Source organism: Helicoverpa armigera, chromosome 23 (assembly GCF_030705265.1).
Source record: "Helicoverpa armigera isolate CAAS_96S chromosome 23, ASM3070526v1, whole genome shotgun sequence".
NCBI classification, from domain to species: domain Eukaryota; kingdom Metazoa; phylum Arthropoda; class Insecta; order Lepidoptera; family Noctuidae; genus Helicoverpa; species Helicoverpa armigera.
This window is the reverse complement of record NC_087142.1, coordinates 3,787,744-3,807,595: the sequence shown is the minus strand read 5'-3', so window position 1 is coordinate 3,807,595 and position 19,852 is coordinate 3,787,744. Positions and strand designations below refer to the sequence as shown.

General features: G+C 36.3%; 1 protein-coding gene and 1 non-coding gene across 2 annotated transcripts; one reads left to right on the top strand and one right to left on the bottom strand.

Moving 5' to 3' along the window:
* Positions 1-235: 235 nt before the first annotated feature.
* Trnap-agg (transfer RNA proline (anticodon AGG)) lies at positions 236-307 on the top strand. The gene has a single exon. It is a non-coding gene; the product is annotated as a tRNA-Pro (tRNA).
* Positions 308-4,791: 4,484 nt separating this feature from the next.
* LOC110376842 (endochitinase) lies at positions 4,792-19,147 on the bottom strand. Its single transcript, XM_049837535.2, has 11 exons — positions 19,061-19,147; positions 11,758-11,822; positions 10,780-10,949; positions 10,322-10,487; positions 8,782-9,004; positions 7,952-8,075; positions 7,420-7,617; positions 6,858-7,154; positions 6,287-6,574; positions 6,134-6,208; positions 4,792-5,992 (listed from the first exon to the last, which is right to left on the bottom strand). The coding sequence occupies exons 2-11, from the start codon at positions 11,813-11,815 to the stop codon at positions 5,870-5,872; spliced, it is 1,722 nt and encodes a 573-aa protein (XP_049693492.2). The 5' UTR covers positions 11,816-11,822; positions 19,061-19,147; the 3' UTR covers positions 4,792-5,869.
* Positions 19,148-19,852: the final 705 nt, after the last annotated feature.

Sequence of the window (19,852 nt, the reverse complement as noted above, 5' to 3'; positions counted from 1 at the left end):
AAAAATCCAGAATATCAAATAATACATATTAAGCAAAAGATTAATATTTATGAAAACATAGTGCGTTAATAATGTAATAGGTCATTCACACATCGCGCATGATTTCCTACTGTTCTGCTACTATACTCTGACAGAACGGTTTAAAAACAACGATGCGTGGGCGATTTCTACCTTTCTCTTTTTAAATTTATGTGTGCATATATTATGAATTGGTATTTCGGCCTGACATACAAGCGGCTCGTTGGTCTAGGGGTATGATTTTCGCTTAGGGTGCGAGAGGTCCCGGGTTCAAATCCCGGACGAGCCCAAACTTTTTATACGTGTAATTTTTAGAAATTCTTGAAAATACTAGTAGGCACTTTGCCGATTACCTATTATGCTTATTCCACTTTTTTAAATTGATGTATTAAAATCCGTTTATCTTCCGTATCACTTATGAATAACTAGCTGGTGACCGCGACTTCGTCTGCGCAGGTTTAGTATTTCGAACAATATGTTTACAAATTGTAGCCTATGTGTTATTCTGATGTATAAGCTATATTATTGTAAAATTTCATTAAAATCCATTCAGTAGTTTTTGCGTGAAAGAGTAACAAACATCCATACATCCATACATACAAACTTTCGCGTTTATAATATTAAGTAGGATATTGTCAGTTTTGTCTACCACACGTTCGAGTCATTTCTATGAAACGGAGCCATTTATAGACGTGAATAATATACCTACAAGTTTTCCGCAAATAACGCGAATACAATGCCCTAACATTATGTTAATTAATTAAGCATGTTATTTACTACGTAGGAAGATGCTTACTCCTTGACTTTAAACAATAACAGAATATTATTGAAGTCGCGGCTAAGTCTAAAGCCCGCGGACTGATCGATCGAAAGGTTAAGCAACGCTTGGTGCGGTCGATCCGTAGATGGGTGACCATCTTGTCATGACGAGTTCTTCCGTGTATCGGAAGACACAAGAAATTTGTGGGTCCCAGTTGTTATTTGAACATCTTTTGCAATCATTAAGTGTAGTCAGAAGGAAAGGGAAACTGACCCCAACATAATTGGCAATAGGCTAGGCAGATAATGATTGAAAGTAAGAATAAAGAACAACCCACCAACGGCCCACCTACCATACAAACCAGAACCCACGCATTTATCCAAATAACACTAAAGCTTATAATATCAACATGATTAACTAGTTAAAATAACGTTAATAACGTTTTAAATAACGAATCACAACCCTTAAGGGATTTGTCAAAGTTGGTTCAGGCAACTTTGAAGTGTGAAAAGGCGTTTTGAGATCTTATCATGTGGCATGGCATACATGTATCTTTTCTTTGTTTTCAACACACCTGAGTGTTAAGAACAATTTGAGAGAACGTGTAGTTCGAGACTTCTACTACGAAACATGTTTCACAAAACAGTTTTGTTTGAGTTTTGATAACAGTTTGATGTTAATAAGTTTTCATTAGCTTAAGTTATTAACATAATCTTGACAGTATTTAATCTTATTGAATAAGATAGTAAGCTACATAGCTTATACTTAAATGGGAATATAAGCAAAAAATCCTGAAAAGTACAATCTAAATAGATAGGTACATAAGTGATAAATACAATACATTTAATTTGTTGATTCAATGAAGTAATTTCAATATAAAACTACTACGTTTTATGTTGAGGCAATTTACTTGATAGGTAACATGATTAACCTATGAAAATCACTGAAAGTTCAGAATCAGCCAATTTAATAATTATCTACTTGAAAATATATAACAACGCCCACAGAATATGTAAATTAAGTTAAAAATAGCCTTTCTCTACGACCATGTTTCTGTGTAGGTAACGTAATTTCAAGACCACCTACGTTCATTCATTATGATTATAATAAATTCATTAAGCTTCCTACTAGCTGAGATTTTTCCACAACATATAAGAAAGGTCAGATAGGTACCCAGTATACCTAATAGACAATACTCATAAATGCATCCCACGGTAGGGTGATAAGATTTTATTTTCTAAGAAGATCTTACCAGAGAAACAAAGCAATCATAAGTTTTAAAGAATCTAGATAAAGTATTTCGCTTTACAGTTTATTAAAATTAGCCAAGTGAGAACTTTAATTTGTTTAATTAAGTCTCATTTTCAATATGAAGCGCTGAGAGTCCATGGAACGTTAAGTTTATAAAAATTAAGCAAACTTTTCAAATAGTTAAAGAGAAAGAAGTACAACCAAGATTATTGTGTAAAGTCGGTATTCAAATGGGAACGAAAATAGCCTTGATTAAACGAATTCATTTACCAGTGGCGTAGCGTGGGTATCTGCCGCCCGGGGCAGTTGTCGATTTTGCCGCCCTTTCCAGTGTATTTTTTTTTACCAGTTTTACTGGCCGTTTGTCATTTTTAACCGACTTCAAAAAAAGGGTTTTTTTGTATCGACGTTAAAAATCATCAAATGACCCTTCCCGCTGTGGGTTAGCAGCGGTGAGGGAGTGTCAGACTCTTACTGATTAAAAACCGTCGTGTTCTGTCGAAGGCCTTTTATATTTTATGGTAACTCTTTCGAACAACTCGCAGCCCCGGCAGAAGGGGGAGGTTCTCAAGTAGATTTTTCTTTTATATCTTTGTTACTTGATTTCTGGAAGGTTTTAAAATTCCAAATACGCGAGCGAAGCGAGCGGGAAATTTTTATCGGACTTAAACCAAAAATTACGTAAAAGGAGATTGGGCAAGAATGTATGAAGTCTGGTCCAAATGTCCACCACGAACGAGACCTATATAATTAAATAGTCCACTTAATTTAGAGTAACTTTTACTAAGAAAGTAAAAAAAAAACAATGCCAAAAAAAAGTTATAGGCAAAAATGTATTCTTAATTTTCGGTAGTTTTTGTATGTTATCATTATATTTTTTTATTTTATTCCACTTCCATTTCCGCACTTTATCTAAAACTATTATCTAAAACTAAGATGAGTGATGAGTAAGACACATTTGCATATAAACAGCCCATATTTTTGCCCGATGGATGTACGAATCGCTAACCAATTGAGGCGCCAGAAGTGCTTGAATATACTCAGCGGTTCCTGGTTCCAGCGGTAACTGGTGGTGTCTTCTCTCTAATAATGAACAATTCTATTTTGCCAGAAGTTACAGAAAGTACGAAAATCGAACATCACGAAAAGTAATTGAAAAAATGAAGTTGAAAAAATCTGTAAAATGTTGAATTTGATTTTTCTATAAGTTTTTCTGGCATTATATTTTTTTTTACTTTCATAACAAAAAATGTTCTACATTTAACGGGCTATCTAGCCATATAGGTCTCGTTCGTGGTGGACATTTGGACCGGAATCGCCCATTGTCCTTTAGCCCAAACGTACTTAACTTTTTGTTTGTTGACAAATGCAAAAATAAGGGCATATAGTTTTTGAATACGCGAGCGAAGCGAGCGCGAAATTTTTATCGGACTTAAAACAAAACGTAAAATTTAGCCCAAACGTACTTAACGTTTTGTTTGTTGACAAATACAAAAATAAGGACCATAATACAGTTTGTGAATACGCGAGCGAAGCGAGCGCGAAATTTTTATAGGACTTAAACCAAATATTACGTAAAATTTACCCCAAACGTACTTAACTTTTTGTTTGTTGACAAATGCAAAATCAAGCGTATACAGTTTCTGAATACGCGAGCGAAGCGAGCGCGAAATTTCAATTATTTTGTATAAGATATTAAGTAAGAGTATTAAGACTCAAAACCAAAATTACGTAAAATGTAGTGTCACGTGTGTTTTAAGTACCAAATTTTAACAATAATTAATTTTAAGTTTCAACTTGTTTAATGTTTTGTTATTGTTAGACAGTTTTATGTAGCGGCGCAGATACTAGTTGCGCACATTTTTTTTATGGGGTAAATTTTGCCGCCCCCTAAAAGCTGCCGCCCGGGGAATGTGCCCCCCCTGCCCCCCCCACGCTACGCCACTGTCATTTACTTATTATAATTGGCTGCTCGGCACAGATTCTGCCGACGGAGTCAGAACTTTGAATGGAGTAATTAATAGTTTGGGCAAATTAAACAAAAATATTTGGCAGTCATTTATCACAGGGCGCGTAAAATGTCGGCGTTGTGAAGACGAATTCAAATTAACTTCATATATGCTGCTTCGTTTATTATAGTAGCTAATGCATTATGTTATGTTTATTAATAGACGTAGGTACGCTAAACATTCTAAATAAGTAAGCACAGTCAAAAAATATTAGCTTAGTTACAAACAATCTTAATCGACATGCGTTGTACGTAAGAATAAAAGCGCCTGATGCGTAGCACGTAGCAATGTGTCAGAAAGCATCTCATTTCGTGTAGAGATGATTCAGAATCAGTATATCAAAAGAACAGTAAGTTTTTTCTTTTCTGTGAAATATACAATTACTGTTACCTATTGAAATTTATGAGTTCAATGTGAAAGGTACCTATTCGGTATTTATTATTATTTTACCTTTGGTTAGATTTAGTACCTATCTGCTACCATTCACCGACTGACTAATCGGTTTTTTTGTTTACTGTGTAGGTAATTTGTACAGCATGTAAAGAGAATTTGTAAATAATAGTTGTGTACTCTTCCAGGAGTTATCAGAGTAATAATATTTCGAATAACCTCGTTTCTCTCGCAGATTTCCTATAACTATATCAATTGGCTTTGTACCACAGAGAACTCCCAATTATGCTAATGCAGGCAGTCTTATTTAATCTATTAGTTTAAAATCCAAACTCTTGAGGGTAAACAACAAAAACTCAGGCAGATTTTTACCATAATTTATTGTCTTAAAATTATTAAAATAAATAAATTACACTGGGAATGTTTAAGCGAGCGACCACCCGCGACAAGTGCGGGGGAAATTCATTTAAATCTCCTAAAGCCGGGACCAGTCTAATTGGCTTCCAGTCGAAACAAAATTTATAAAATAAACACAATTTCTGCCATAACTTCATAACAGCTGAATAGAGTTATCGGCGGAAACTGCAACAGTTCTTAACAAACTAAAATGAGCAAATAAAAATGTCCATGTTTCTAGAACTTTCGCAAATATTTTCTGTTGTTCGAATAAAAGATGGAAACAAAGATAAACTTAATAATTAGGTTCTTATTTTATATTTAAGTCTAGTTGATGCAGTCTTGTACACGATCTAAGGCATTATATAAGTGATACACTAATAATCTCATTTTTTTTCATCGCCGATTTCTTACCAAATTATGCTTCACCTGGGATTATATTTTTGTGTTTATCATATTCCCAATAAAATGCATCTTTTTTATGTAAGAAACTCACTATGTACATAAGTAAATACAGTCTAAACATCACAAACCTACCCAATTATAATATAGAGACACGAGAAAACATTGGCGTATTATGTTGCAGCATAACAAAATACGACAATATTGTTCAGTAACCTAAAACTTCGTAAATACGAACATTATTGTGATTCATTGCGAAGAGGAAAGATACCGGTTTATCAAAATCAAGCCGCAAGCTAGACCACACAAAGCGAGGAGACCTCGCATGGTTCACTCCTATATTGAATTTAATTAAACTGAATAAGTCTAGATTTGCTGGTGAAGTTTTGAGACCAGATGTACTTCAAGACGTCTCTGAGTGTAACATTGGTCTCATTTAGACGAACCCTCATTTGCTAATTGCTATTACATTGACAGCCTTGTTTCCCCGCATACCAATGTCGGGCGAGACGCCAGATTGAACTGAGATGCAACCCGCAACGGAGCAACATAATTTATCAGCTGTCTTGCAAGGCGAATGCGATTTCAATCAAACGGTATCTATGCAATGACCACTAAGGCGTCCTGTTCATGAGCCGACATTTTAGGGCTCGCAGTCACTACGGTCGGCGTTGTCAGGCCAGTCGCAAACATTCAACTTCACGTTAAACACGGTTCCTGGTTGGCATGTGAACAGCATTCCTTGTCCGTTGACGCATCGCCAGTACTGTAAAAACAGAGGAACTTATTAATATTTCATAATTGAGGAAGAAAGTGGCAGGTGTATCACGACACTATTAAAATATAATATTTAAAATTCAAGTAGGTACGTAAAAACGGTATGCCAAAAAAAAGAGCTGAACTGCACCTTATCGCACTTTTTCTTGTCAGGCACGTAATCCTCTTCAGAATTGCAAACGTCGTGGTTATCTATTTCATTTTCCTGGAAGATAAAAATTATATTAAAACCAAGCTACAAAAACTTCCTCAAAAATAAAATGTTTATGTTTTTATAACTTACAGTGGGTGTTTCAGCAGATTCAGGAACTTCAGGCACCACAGGGGTTTCTGGAGTTACAGGTTTTTTCGGAGGTTCAGGTCTCACAGCGATGTCATTCTCATCATCTGGAATTGTTACGACTTGGGGTGCCTTCGTGGTGGTAGGTTTAGCCGTCGTTGGCTTGGCCGTGGTTGGCTTGGCTGTACTTGGTTTCGTCGTAGCTGGCTTCGCAGTCGTGGGCTTGACAGTAGTGACGATCTCCCCCTCAGCCGGGTCGGACGTCGTCGACGGGGGCCGCGCCCATTCAGGCTGAGATTTATATCAATATGAGTAATGGACCATCCATTTGTTTCTGTTGCGATTAATCGCGCGTGTCTACTTCGTTGAAATGTTACGAAACTTTGTTAGTCAGCTGTATTATGGTTTTATTTTGGGAATAAAAAGAAAGGGAAACTATCGTAATTCTTTATGAAAAATTGAATGTTAATATACTATTTTCAATTTAGAGTAAGATAGTCACAAATAAATAAGAAGTCCTTAAAATATCAGCAGAAGAAGAATGAGCTGAAAGAAAATATCAGAAGATACTTACCGTAGGAGTAGTATTTCCAGAACGAGGTGGTGGGACAGTATACGTGCTCATATGCTTATGCAGGAGCTTAATCAGAGGATTCTCGTCTCCACAGAGACCCTTGAAGTCATCCATATCAATGGCCCAGGTCATGGCCCCCAGGTAGCCCTTCTCCTTGATCCAGTTCATCTTGATCTCCACACTGCGAGGGTCCTCGTAACCGACCCACTGGGTGCCCTTGTAGGCGTAGGGACATTTGCCGGCGTCGTCCCATTTCTTGGTCCAGCCTGAACCTTCTTTGTCGACTTCGGTACAGATCTAAAAAAATAAAAAATATTGTTAAGAATTAAATATAGTGATTTTAAAAACGTTATCATAAACTTGGGAAAAAATGTTGCCCGTTTTATTTCGACCTACATTCTACTGTCTACCAGAGATAAATAAAATAAAAATAAACCATCTAATCAAAAGGAGTATGATTTTTTTGAGTATCAAATTGTGTTCACATCTTATTGAATTCCGATCTAGACAAAGCCAAATCACACTAATCTGAAAAATACAAAAAGTTTAAAAGTCAAAGTACCTCATAATAAGCCCAGAATCCAGTAGCATTGGTGTAGGGTGCAGGATCGCCACCTCCAGCCTCCTTGTTGATGTAAGTACCAAGTCCGTAGTTGTTGTTACCAGCTGAGAGAGTGAAGGAGCGACCGTAGAATGGAATGCCGACGACCAGTTTGTTGCTTGGACAGCCCTTCTCTTCCCAGAGCGCTAAGCCATCATTCTGAAAATAAAAGTTTAGTGTTAGACAAAATAAAGTTGTATAAACTCATTAATAAATGCTTGTTAATGATTCTGTAAACTCGACCATGGACACATAATACTATAGCTTAACTCCTTTCTATTTTAATTGCAGCCCCATGAAGTAAGTGAAATGACATAAGTACACACACTGCACGTTTGTAGTTAATCAATGCAAGAGAACAATGTTTAACTATGATCTAACGAAGCAACTGTTTTAAATATTTACCCGCTGCCACATTAAAAATGATAATATTTTAAAATACCTAAAGTGCAAAAGTAAGTATATGTTAGTTATCATTGAAGACACTACTCACCACATTCAATTTCTCATAAGCCCACTGGTCATGAGGACGCTTATATAAAGGTGAATGCACATCTGCAAAGCCGGCCCAGTTGCCGCGCAAATCGTACGACATCACGTGGATAGCATCCAGCTCTCTGCAAGAACGCGTTAATCTTAGCACTCACAACACGGAATAAGGGAAGATGAGCGGAGATGCCATAATGCAGGTAGATCAGGCGCCATCTTCTAGGTCAAATATTGGCATGACCAAAATAATCAGTTACGAGTGAACTAAGAGGCGTTCGGGTTCTTTGAGACATCTGTCATATATATGTTTGGTATTAGAAAAAAATTGAGGATTTCAAAGAAGGCGTGTAAGGGCGGAACAGGGACGTTCCTTGTCCCACGCATTTTGGAGCACAATCTTAGGAGATTTTCCGTTATGGCACGTCCGCAGCCTCCGCTTGTCATTTTGTTCTCCATCCTTAGCACTCACAACTACAAGTCTTAGCTTCTAAAGTACTCCAGAACAATATTTGTTTTCGTTTTACACTTCCTTCCACTGTTATTTATGTTGAGCCAAGTTACTTCGGAGCGATAAAACTGTTTCAAACTATTAAACTGACTGAAGTTTTTCGTCGTTACAAAATGTGGAGTTAATAGGTTTTGAAACGTATGGATAGTTTTTAGCCTACTGCCAAGAACGAGTAATATTTTGAATATCATCATCATCATCATCTCAGCCATAGGACGTCCACTGCTGAACATAGGCTATTTATATTCATTTTGAATATATCTCTGTCGTAAAAATAAGACAATTATTATGACACTTATCATGAAATCATCAAAATCGACACTTACTGGCAAAGATCAGGTACATGGTATCCCTCCATCAGTCTGAAGTTAGCGAGAGGCACAGCAGCAGTCAGTTCCCATCCCCTCTTCTCCCTGATGAAAGCTCTCCTCAACTCCTGGACGAGGAAGAGGAACCGATCCTTGTCGGAGAAGGAGCCACCACGGTCAGCAGCACCAGGGTACTCCCAATCCAAGTCCAAACCATCAAAGTCGTATTTCTTCAGGAAATCTAGAAAAAATAAAGAATAATGTCAAACTACTGTAGGATTAATCTCCAAGTTTTAATAACTTAAGCTTCCCTCTTACTACACCGTTCGGTACAACGTCTAATCTTTCATTTAAATACGATTTTACAAGCCACTCCCAACAAGGGATTCTAAAGGACTTTAATTCCTATAATATGTCCTGCGGTTGGTAGATAACAGCTGGGAGCTCTCGCTTGACTTAATCAAGAAGTTCGAACGACTGACATGTCTAGACAAAGGATCACGATCTAATACAAGAAATATGAAAAGACACAGATTTTACGTCCAAAGTTAGAAAAAGCTGTTTTGATACCATCAAGTTATGATATGTTGTCGAAATACGATATTTACACACTCGATTCAAGAATATCGATATATTATTTTGTTGACTCACTTCAGGAGATGTTACGCGTAAATTGAAAAATAGATTGAATACCAAGTCCCTTGATACAAATTGCGTGTCTGCTATTTAATAAAACAATCTCAGTTCATGTAAGGTGAAGAATTTAGATAAACAAAATTGTTTAAATCGTTGTTGTTGTTTTACTGCAACACCGTAAAATCGATGTTCCAAGATTACAGTTCATTGGTGTAAAGCAAACATTTTCAATCAGCGATGTTTATTTGTTATTGTTACTCGACTTTCCACGCAACAAGTACTGGAGTTTCTCAAGAAACATTTGCAAATAAAAGCATTTCCTAATATTATTAGGTTTCCCGCTCACTGCAATTCTCTGAGAAACTACTATCTACTGAGAAATATCCACTCTACAAACAAATTCCTCCCTTCTGTATTTCCTTTTATTTTCGCTGCGGGACTCGACGAAACTATGTTAACAATAAAATAAAGAATCTTCGTATCGTATGAGGAAATATATTCCGTAGCAGTGCATAAGTTACGACTAGATCGTGAGTCACACTTGATATATTTTATTTGCCAAACGTCCTTGTACTGTGGAAGGCCTATTGTTTTCCTGGACAAATTGCTTTCCCCGTATCATGGATGCACGGTGAATGTATATTGCGCGTAATGATGATTAAGGATACTTATGACTGCTTATGAGAAATGTGATGAGACAGCAATGCCATATCTATATGTGGTTAGAGAGACCTACACCTCTAACCTACAGACAGACATGTGTTGCTGGGGAGTTAGTTGCGCCACTTCTTCCCAGCAAAAACCATAGAAAGTGGTGAAGGGTGGGCGCTTTGGGGGCTGTCTTTTGTAAATTCCTGACGGTCAAAAAGTGTTTTTTGACGAATAAATGATTTTTTATTTTGAGAGAACCTTCTAGACTTACCTACAACGCTCCTAACGAAAGCCATTCTGGTTTGCTTCTGCGCAACCATGTGCGAGTACTTCGAGCCCCCTTCAGCCCAGCCACCCACAGCCACTGTGAACTTCACATTGGGGTGAGACTTCCGAAGAGCTGTGAAGTTCCTGAAACCGTTCTTGTCTACGTCCAGCTGTCGAATAAGAGTTGTTGATCAGTCAATGCAAGATAGCGTACTGCCACAATAACAAAATATACATTGACCGTGAGGAACATCCACTATGTAGATTACTATGCAAGGTGGTGTAGTTACCATCTACAATATCAATAGTTTACAAGAAGTACAGGCTAACGAAGGGCCGTTATTTTTAGAGCTTTATCCTTTAGATAAGCAGTTGCTTATGGGGACGGCATCTTCTCACACAAATAGTGAGGAAATAATCAGGAAGGAACATTATATGGCTGCAAAAAACTTGGTTGGTTACCTCAGGATCGATGATGAGAACTTCATTGCTCTTCTCAGTGACGCCGATGAAGGAGTAGATGATGTGCGTGCAGAGGTCCACGGGGATGTCCTCGATGCCGTAGCGGCCCACGCCGGGCCGGTACACCGCCCAGTTGCTGAAGTAGCATACTATGCGCGCTTTGCTGTCCGCTGAGGGGAGAAAACAGTTCGTGTATCAAGTTTCAAATGGTACAGATCAAATGTACAAAACGGTGTTCAAATGTACAGTATATCATACTGCCGTAGTTTGCTGTAAAAATGACCCCTTTTATTAAAAGGAGTTTTTTTTTAAGAGTAGAAGAATCTTTGAGAGGAACTACTATTATGTAGAAAATATATACAGTACAATTTCGTAAAAGAACAAAATAATATAGCTTGTCGCCAATTGACACAAACTCTACAAGAAAATGTGATATGTTTTGACTTTAGACCGTCTGTTTCAAATCCAAAACTGGAAACCAAATCTGTCAATACAGAGAGGTAACAGTAAGTTAGTATAACAGTTGCAGCACAAGATAAGCAGGGTTAAGCCAACTTAGCCGGTTAAACGGCAGATTGATTTATGTCGGCTAACCCTTTGTTATGAGGGACCGTTAATCCATCGCCGCTGTAAGCCACAATGATAAGCTTTGTGCCAGATAAGTCACCTTCAATGACGATGGGTTATGAATGTATCTTTGTAAGAAGGAGAATGAAATTGTAATAATTTGATATCGTATTGTCGACATTTGTAGGATTGGGAAGTGTAGTAGCAAGATGGGGAAGCCTTTGTCCAGCAGTGGGACATTATAAGTTATAAATAATAATAATGTCAGGATGTTTCTCTATCTTAGCTAGAAAGAGGAAGATATTAATCCAAAAAATATGTATTTCACTTAGCCTTATACTCAGCCTTATATCTAGCCGATTCGAGTAACTTCGTAGTTAAATAAAAAGTTTTCTGAATTTAAGTTCTTACCTTCAATTGCAGTCGTTGCGACCGCCAGGACGGCCAACGTCGCTAGTATCACTCTCATTTTGAACCTGATGACAACAGAAATACAAAAAAGTAGGTAAGTAAAGAACCAATAGAAAATGGACAACCAAAAGGTCTTGAAAGGAAATTAAATTCTATTTCTTTTAGGTATTTCAGTTCTGTTCTAGAGATTATCGCAATCAAGCAAACATACAAACTCTCCAGGATTATTATAATACACCCACACCACATAGATAAATTAACTCATAATCTTAAAAGACCCCTAGAAATATCTAGCCAGTTCAAACTCCGCTGATTCACTCATAAATAAAACATAAACAGTCCTTATTACGAAAGATGAAAAGATTCCCAACCAGTTCCAACAACCTAGGCCAAACGAGTTTGTCTATCTTCCTCATTAAATATCTAGAAATTAAAATAATGATCTAGCTTCGCGAGTTAACAGCATCGTTATTACTACAGTTACCCATTTCCCATGGTAGTTAGTTGATGGGGTGTGTTACAAGCACGCTGCAAACTTTTAGTCGGCCGATAGTTTGTTTGGGCTTTTTAGTCAGTATGAAGATGAATGGTACTACACACATTCGAAAGAGCAGGTATTTAGCCGGTATCAGAACGACTGAACGATTAGATTGGAATCAAGATTTAGATCAAAAATTGCCAACTGAAAACATTCTGCGCCAACCCCAAATACATTTGGGTTAGGGGCCGCAATATATGATGAAGATGATCAGGCCAACTGTCGGGCAACTTTTTAGTCTGCAGTATGCGGATACTCTAACTGTGCAGTAAGTATATAACGGGTGCCTGTCATTGGTTCTGCATTCCTTGGATTATTTACTGCTTTATAATGAAGGGAGTTTATTTTGTTTGTCGGTAAGGAGTAATCTCTGTAACTGACAAGTCTATAAAATGCTGTTTACGAATATGAAATAATCGAGTTTTCAATGGAATGTAAACCTCATATAAAAATAGTGTAAATGATCTTCACCAACTTTAAGTCATATCCAATGATGACACAAAAGCAAACATATCATTTTTAACGTGCTTTTTATATAAACAAGAAACTACTTTTTTTCCTAAACACCTTTTCAAATCCAAACAAACAAAAAACTACTAACTAAATACAAACACATTAAAAAACTAACACACCGATTATCACGTTAAAGTGTCAATAATGATCGCTCATAAAAACAGCTCTATTCCTAACTTGCGCAGACGCAGCGACAACTAACGGGACCGTTGTACCAGATGTGTCACCCACTGACCTGCACCAGTATTGTGATAAACTAGGCTTCGAATACCTACTTAACGATACACAATGGATGACAACCGTCGTGCTAAATGCATCTTAGTTTTTTGTCAACTATCACTTTAATGTCTAGTCGATAAAGTAAAAGTCATATTGAATTTGGAACGGTGACATTCATTTTTTTTTATATAGATCAACGGGTCATCTTAATTATATCTTATAGAAGACTGATGTATAAGAAAAACAGCTGTTTCAAGGATGACTTAATTGTGATAATAAGGTGCACATGTACGCACAGTAATTTTACACAAAGGGCACATTCCAAACTATGTAATAATACTAGGCAGTAAAAGGTCTGTGAATACAAAACTTCTTGCTTGTGTTTAAGTCGCATTTGCTAAAATATTTACAGAAAACTTTACATCTGTAGAAAGTATAATAAAAATAAGCGTGTTTATAATTTATATAAATAAACGATCTTAATGTGAAAATCAGCGGTCAAGCCATTAAAACAAACAGGACCAAATATTCGCATTCTGCACCATTAAAAGTAAAACAATGACGAGCTAAAGCTCTTAATAGCTTGGCGGAAAATAGCTTTTCCCAGTCGCTTAAGTTCTTTGTTTGATCGTTTGTAACAATAGCCGAAGTGCTACTGCGCTAAATATCTATACTGAAGACTTTAATGGAGAGCCTTAACTCATAAAATCTTAGCTAATATTACAAAGAGAACCATTATTTTGCTTCTATGTTTGTACCTTAAAAAACAACCTTACTGAACCATTTAAAAAAAATATTAGCTTGTTGTGCAGCTACATTATTCCGGGTATAGCCTGGTAACATAGATTATATCACCTCTATTTCACCCGGGCAGTGGAAGAAGCTACCCTGGATGCGGGTGAAACCGCGCTTAACCAAAAAGTCTTAGCGACTGAAAAAATCGCAGATTAAGATATCCATATTCAAAAACATTTAATTTGAATCAATGAGAGGTATCGTGTTTCGTGAAATTATATTGTAAACAATAGCAAACAATAGCAGTCCCTTGTTAAGCTATGTCGCAATAAACTAAAAGGCGTACAGCCTTGATATTATTTGAGCATCCCATTCTCGATCCTCGCCAAGTATTTCTTGTAAAATGTCGCTTCGCATACTTTCGTAAACTGTTTATAAACAATGCCGGCTACACGTCTTCCTCACTTCACATTCTATGTAAATTAAACATAACTTGATTAAAATAATTCTTGTCAAATTAGTATTCAATGCATCAACGCAGTTGTCGGGCAGAATATAACGATCTCATCTAGTGCCATTAAGAGCCGGCGTGCTGACATGCGTGGCGTCTATTCCGCCATAAACTAAGATAAACCTAATAAAACTGTAAACAAACATTCAGACACGACTTCGTTTTATTGTTATTTTGTGCATTTTACGGTGGAACACTCAGTAGCTTTAAATAAAGGAATCCTATGAAAACTTCAGCTTTAAAACTGTCCCATCATTTGCGTAATCATACATTTAATGATTTTATTTATTAAAAAGTTTTTTAACTCTCGCAAACTTTTTCAAGTGATATGACTAATCTTGGACACACGTGCAAACACATTAAGGCAGTCCAAAATTAACATTAATATTGACAACTGGTGACATCGGGAGTCGGTGCTGATTCTCAGAACAATAAAAAACCGGTTGAACATCTGTCTAAACTCCTGGGGCCCATCAGCAATGCAAATTCAAAATCAGGGCCTGAGTAAGGATAATATTTGGGCGACTTCGAAGTAAGTAGATAAAGCATTAAATTAATTTTAATATGGAGACATTATGAGGTAAAGCACAAATTATCTTATTCCTCTTTTTAATTGAATATTATTTAGGGTCTAAAAAAGCATAGCATAAAATGCACGATTGCAAATATGCCTACCACATCACTTTTTTATATATATCTCAAAATAAAATTATCAAAATCATTATTTATCTATTTGTGGATACTATTACTTGTTTTTGTGTTGGTTGATTTGTTTGCATTTTACAAAACAAGTAGCAGAACCAACAAAATTCAATTCCCCGTAGGTATTGAATTATTTATAGATACGTAAAACTCGGGAAAATCCAAAGTTTGTGTTCCAAGAGGAGCTCGCCAAACTGTTGACATGTTACCCGTGTTTATTTACCTTACCTACAGGTAATGCTTCAAAGGTAACAGGTATACTTATTTACCTATATTAACACTACATAAAATCACACTAATACATATGTACATATAATAAAGAGAAAATATTTTTTTTTCTGGAAAGTATTGCACGGATTTGAGTGTTATATTTTTTATTTAAAAGCAGCTTGTTAATAATATTTCTAAATACTGTATTCATAAATATAGGTACCTGTTTATTTCAGAATACTCAGTGCTATTTATCAATATAACTGCAGATATTTAATTTCTTCGTAATATATTATACTCCATACAAGCGCCATTGTTCATAGGATAGAACAATAATGAATACAAAGACCTCATACGCCCATAACAATAAAAGGATAGCGGAACCATACACTTCCCTTAGAGTATCCACACACTGCAAACTTTTAGTCGGCCGACAATTTGTTTGGGCTCACAAATCAGTATGAGGATGGATGGAACGCACATTACAACGGTCAGATATTTAATCGGCATGAGACAAACTGAAAAGATTGAATTCAAGATTTTCTTTAAAAAATTTTGATGCCATTCATCGCGTCGACTGTCGGCCAACTATTTCGTCTGCAATGTATGTATAACCACGAAGTACTTTAGTCTATTGGCAGTCGAATCGTTCCGCGGCACTCAATTACTAAGAAGTAATAAACTGCCAAAGGCTTCTATACTAAATGTCAGGAATGTCCCATCGCCCTTCTAAAACGCCCTATTGTATTGTGGTATTTTATGAGGCTTTTTAGACGTTTAATTATGTTAACAATGCTTTGGGATGAGATGATTGTATGTAATTGAAGTTTGTCATGTCATTGCGAACTACTGTTTGGATTTAAACACTTAATTAGCGCTAATTTGTAAATGTCAAAGCTATCATGTAGTCAGGCAAAGTAATCAAAGAAAATATTGGAGATTTGTGATTCCTGATTGTTAAGATTTTCCAAAACCTATGCAGTTTCTCAGTTAAAAACGAAAACTTTTTTGTTTGCATAAGGACATATCTTTCCGATGACTTCGAATACCAATATGCACCGATTTCCTTTACAAGTAAAAGGGTAAATATTTTCCTACATTTTGAAATATCAACTCAAATATTTTCGGCACGTTTTCTGAACCCTTTTACCGGTTATTCTGCCAACATTCGTTAGTAATGTCAATAGCTTCATGTCAGTGGACACTATTCCACGTGCGGGACATTGCACCGCGAAACGATGAGTGCGCATTGATACATTGGCACCTTCCCTGAATACTAAGCACCTGGTGAGGTCACCTGGTGTCGTTATCCTGAACTTGAGGTCACCGGCCGAAAGTGAAAACCCTTCGGACATTTGCTACCATTGAAAGACAAAAAAGTAGCCAAGTGCGAGTTGAATTCGCTAAAAAAGGGATCTGTACCAAAGGAACAAAAAAAAAACATTGTCGTTTGGGAGCCTCATCATCATCATCATCATCTCAGCCATAGGACGTCCACTGCTGAACATAGGCCTCCCCCTTAGATCTCCACAGATACCTGTTGCAGGCGACCTGCATCCAGCGTCTTCCGGCGACCTTTATAAGGTCGTCTCGGAGTCTAAAATATTTATTTTATTCAAACTTTCTGTTTTTGGTTTTACAGCAGCAACAGAAATACATTAGTTTTAAAAATTACCTACAACTATCACGGTTCATGAGACACAGCCTGGTGATGAATGGATAGCGAATCTTAGTAATAGGGACCCGTCTTACCCCTTCGGTACGTAACTCTAAAACCATGACATGTCTGCTAGGCTATTGTATTATGGTGCGTTTCATAATAAATATTACATGTGTACCCAGTATGAGTGTTAGAAGGCCGTGAGCAGAACTTTTATGGGGTTCAAAACATGATATGGTTTCCGAATGTTTTTTATAAAGAAAAATATCGATGCTATTGTTTTCTAATGAGCATCAATGGTGCAATATAAAAGTCGATTTTCTTTTCACTTAGGAAAAATTTTATAAAACAAGAAAATTATCTTATCCATTGTTAAACACAATGAAATATTTATTTCATTAGAATATTTATGAAATGCACTATTTATCTTGTCCTATACCTATACATGTTATTGTTTTGTACTCGTACTCTTGTTCTACGTCTGTTGTAATTATCGCCCTGAAATTTTTAAGGCACTGTGTGGCCTAAATGAAAATGCATTTGGAAGCTTATGTCTGATAAATAGTTGAGATTTATGTTACTTTCAAAGATACTTAAGTACTCAGTAAATAAGATCGTAAATTATTTTCGTCTTCAAGAGACGAATTAAAGAACATTTCCTGTCAACATGACCTTATTTGTATGTATGTATTTATTTATTTATTTATTATATTTTATGTTTTATTTATAGGTATATATTTTATGTTATGTAGGTTCATCTTTGTTTTGTTTAATGTTGTGCACTTAAAATTTTCTCTTCCCTATCGCATCTCTCTATCGCTCTAAGGTTTGCTATTAGAGAACCCAGTTCTGGGTTAAGCTCGCCTTTGTACATGTCTTCTCTGTGTTGTGTTTGTCTTTTAAATGTTTTTGTGTACAATAAAGAATAATAACAATATAAAATCACTGTAAACATTCAAATATTAATGTTTGGAACTACAAAGAGTCGTAAAAAAGCCTATTATTCCCTGAAGGGTTAAAAAAATCTGCGTGCGTGTCTACTGCCTATTGTTATTTAGCCGTACAAAATATAAGCTACGGAAAACCAGCGAGAATTCCCTAATGGAAAATACCAATTAACCTACCCGAGCCGGGGATCGAACCCAAGACACCAATCATGTGTGCGATCAGTTAAGCAGCGATACCGTCGACAAAAGAAAAACAAAAGTACAAAAGATTTCTTAAATAAAGTTCCCTTGTATTTACGGAGGTATCTTGCAAATTTAATTTTCCTTTGTGTTAAGAAAGTATCATAGAAAATGTACCTATATTAGAGTATGTTAGTAAGTTTATATTGCACAAGCTCGCAAGAGTCACATACGTAAATAGTTTGATTTGTATCAAATCATCATTAATGTTCCTAATTAAATTAAAAACTGGTACTCACTTGCATCCGGGCAGATATTATTTAAATAATAAATCAGAAGGAGAATTAAAAAATAGGAGTTATTCATTGAGCTGTTTTGGGAATGTTAGATTGTTCCCATTTTCAGTTTATAATTTTCCTAAACGGTTATAGGATATGAAAAATCGCGACGCCGTCTTTTCGTCCGGGATTAGATTTTTTTTCAAAGCAACTAAAGAAAGTCCCCTTCCTTATTTTATTTCCGCAGAACATTTTGAGCACACACTAATTTATTCTAAACCACATAACAAGGAGTAGACTAATACAAAAATAACTAACGAAAGTCAATAAAATTATCATAAAACAAACATAATAACACTTTCACTAAAATTCACTGTCAAGTCCAGTAGAAACTGTTGCCATAAATATTTATTTGTTTTGCGAAATATATGATAATTAATTGATTAAACAAGCAGTTGACTGCCTCTTCTTATACCGGTAAAATTTTCTTTGTCAACAATTCCCGACTAATGAAAATAATAGCTTAAATTAGGAGGTTGTTGAAAACAGCACAACTTAAGCGAGCTAAGATTTGATCGTTAATTATTATATTATGGCAATGTTTACAAACACAACTTAACCCTTTTGTCCCATGCAGGAATCAAACCTGCAACACGCACTGTATTTGGAATGTTGTTTTTGCGTGTATTTTTAAAACAATGACACAAAATAATATTTCTAATAAACGCTCTGAAGTTACATTACAAACTTAAAGCTTTGTTTATTATTTTATCGTGTATATTTACATCGTAAGTATAAGTTAGTACTCACAGTTGCGGTGTTGCGGCGGGCGGCCGGCGTGCGATTGTGTGTCGGTCGCCTCTGCATGCGATTATATGCGCCCGCGCACCGGCCTGCCGGCTCCACAGGGTGTAAACAAACGCTACTTTTTTCCTTCTTTATTTTCTTAGTTTGCGACAAAATCGTAAAACGAGCAGTTCGTGCTATGAATTTCGATTGGACCGTCACAATATTCATTCCTGATTCTTTCATGTACCTACGGTATAAAAATTCGTGTTTAAGGAATTATAAGATTTTACTTTTACTGTACCTATTTGTTCAAATATTTTTTGGCCTACTGCTTCGATTTTGCAAGGCGGCTAAGGTCAATGTTAAGCTGTAGGTTCTCAGCTTGATAAAGCGTATCAAGTAATGAGCATAATATACAAAAATCAGATACTAATAAATAGTAATAGTAAAGTTCTAGATAAACATTAACACGAGATTGTGACAACCACAGCCTGTATAGTGGTTGATCAATGATGCTGCAGGCGACGCTCCCCAAAAGTGCGATGTATCAAACAATGAGATCAACGGTGGGTGCTCGGGTCGACCAACGGTCCCCAAACCTGTCTCCACGGGGAAAGGCTCTAAATACCTTATTACATTTAATTTATGCCAATGATAAAAATGTCCCGTTCGTTTTTTTCGTTCCCGAATTAAAGCGCCCCTTGCTTGAGTACTCGCAATTAATGAGACTGCTTTTACAAGATACTTACAACTGTACAGTTGCAGAAATTACACGTGTTTATGTTAGTGTTTTACTTCGTTTTTATTGGTATT

Excerpts from the sequence above, each read along its gene's own strand:
- LOC110376842 (XM_049837535.2), bottom strand. The coding sequence starts at position 11,815 with ATGAGAGTGATACTAGCGACGTTGGCCGTCCTGGCGGTCGCAACGACT. Across the intron at positions 10,488-10,779 it reads TTCTCATCATCGATCCTGAG|CTGGACGTAGACAAGAACGG; the intron begins GTAACCAACCAA and ends CTTATTCGACAG. Across the intron at positions 9,005-10,321 it reads TTTCGTTAGGAGCGTTGTAG|ATTTCCTGAAGAAATACGAC; the intron begins GTAAGTCTAGAA and ends TATTTTTTCTAG.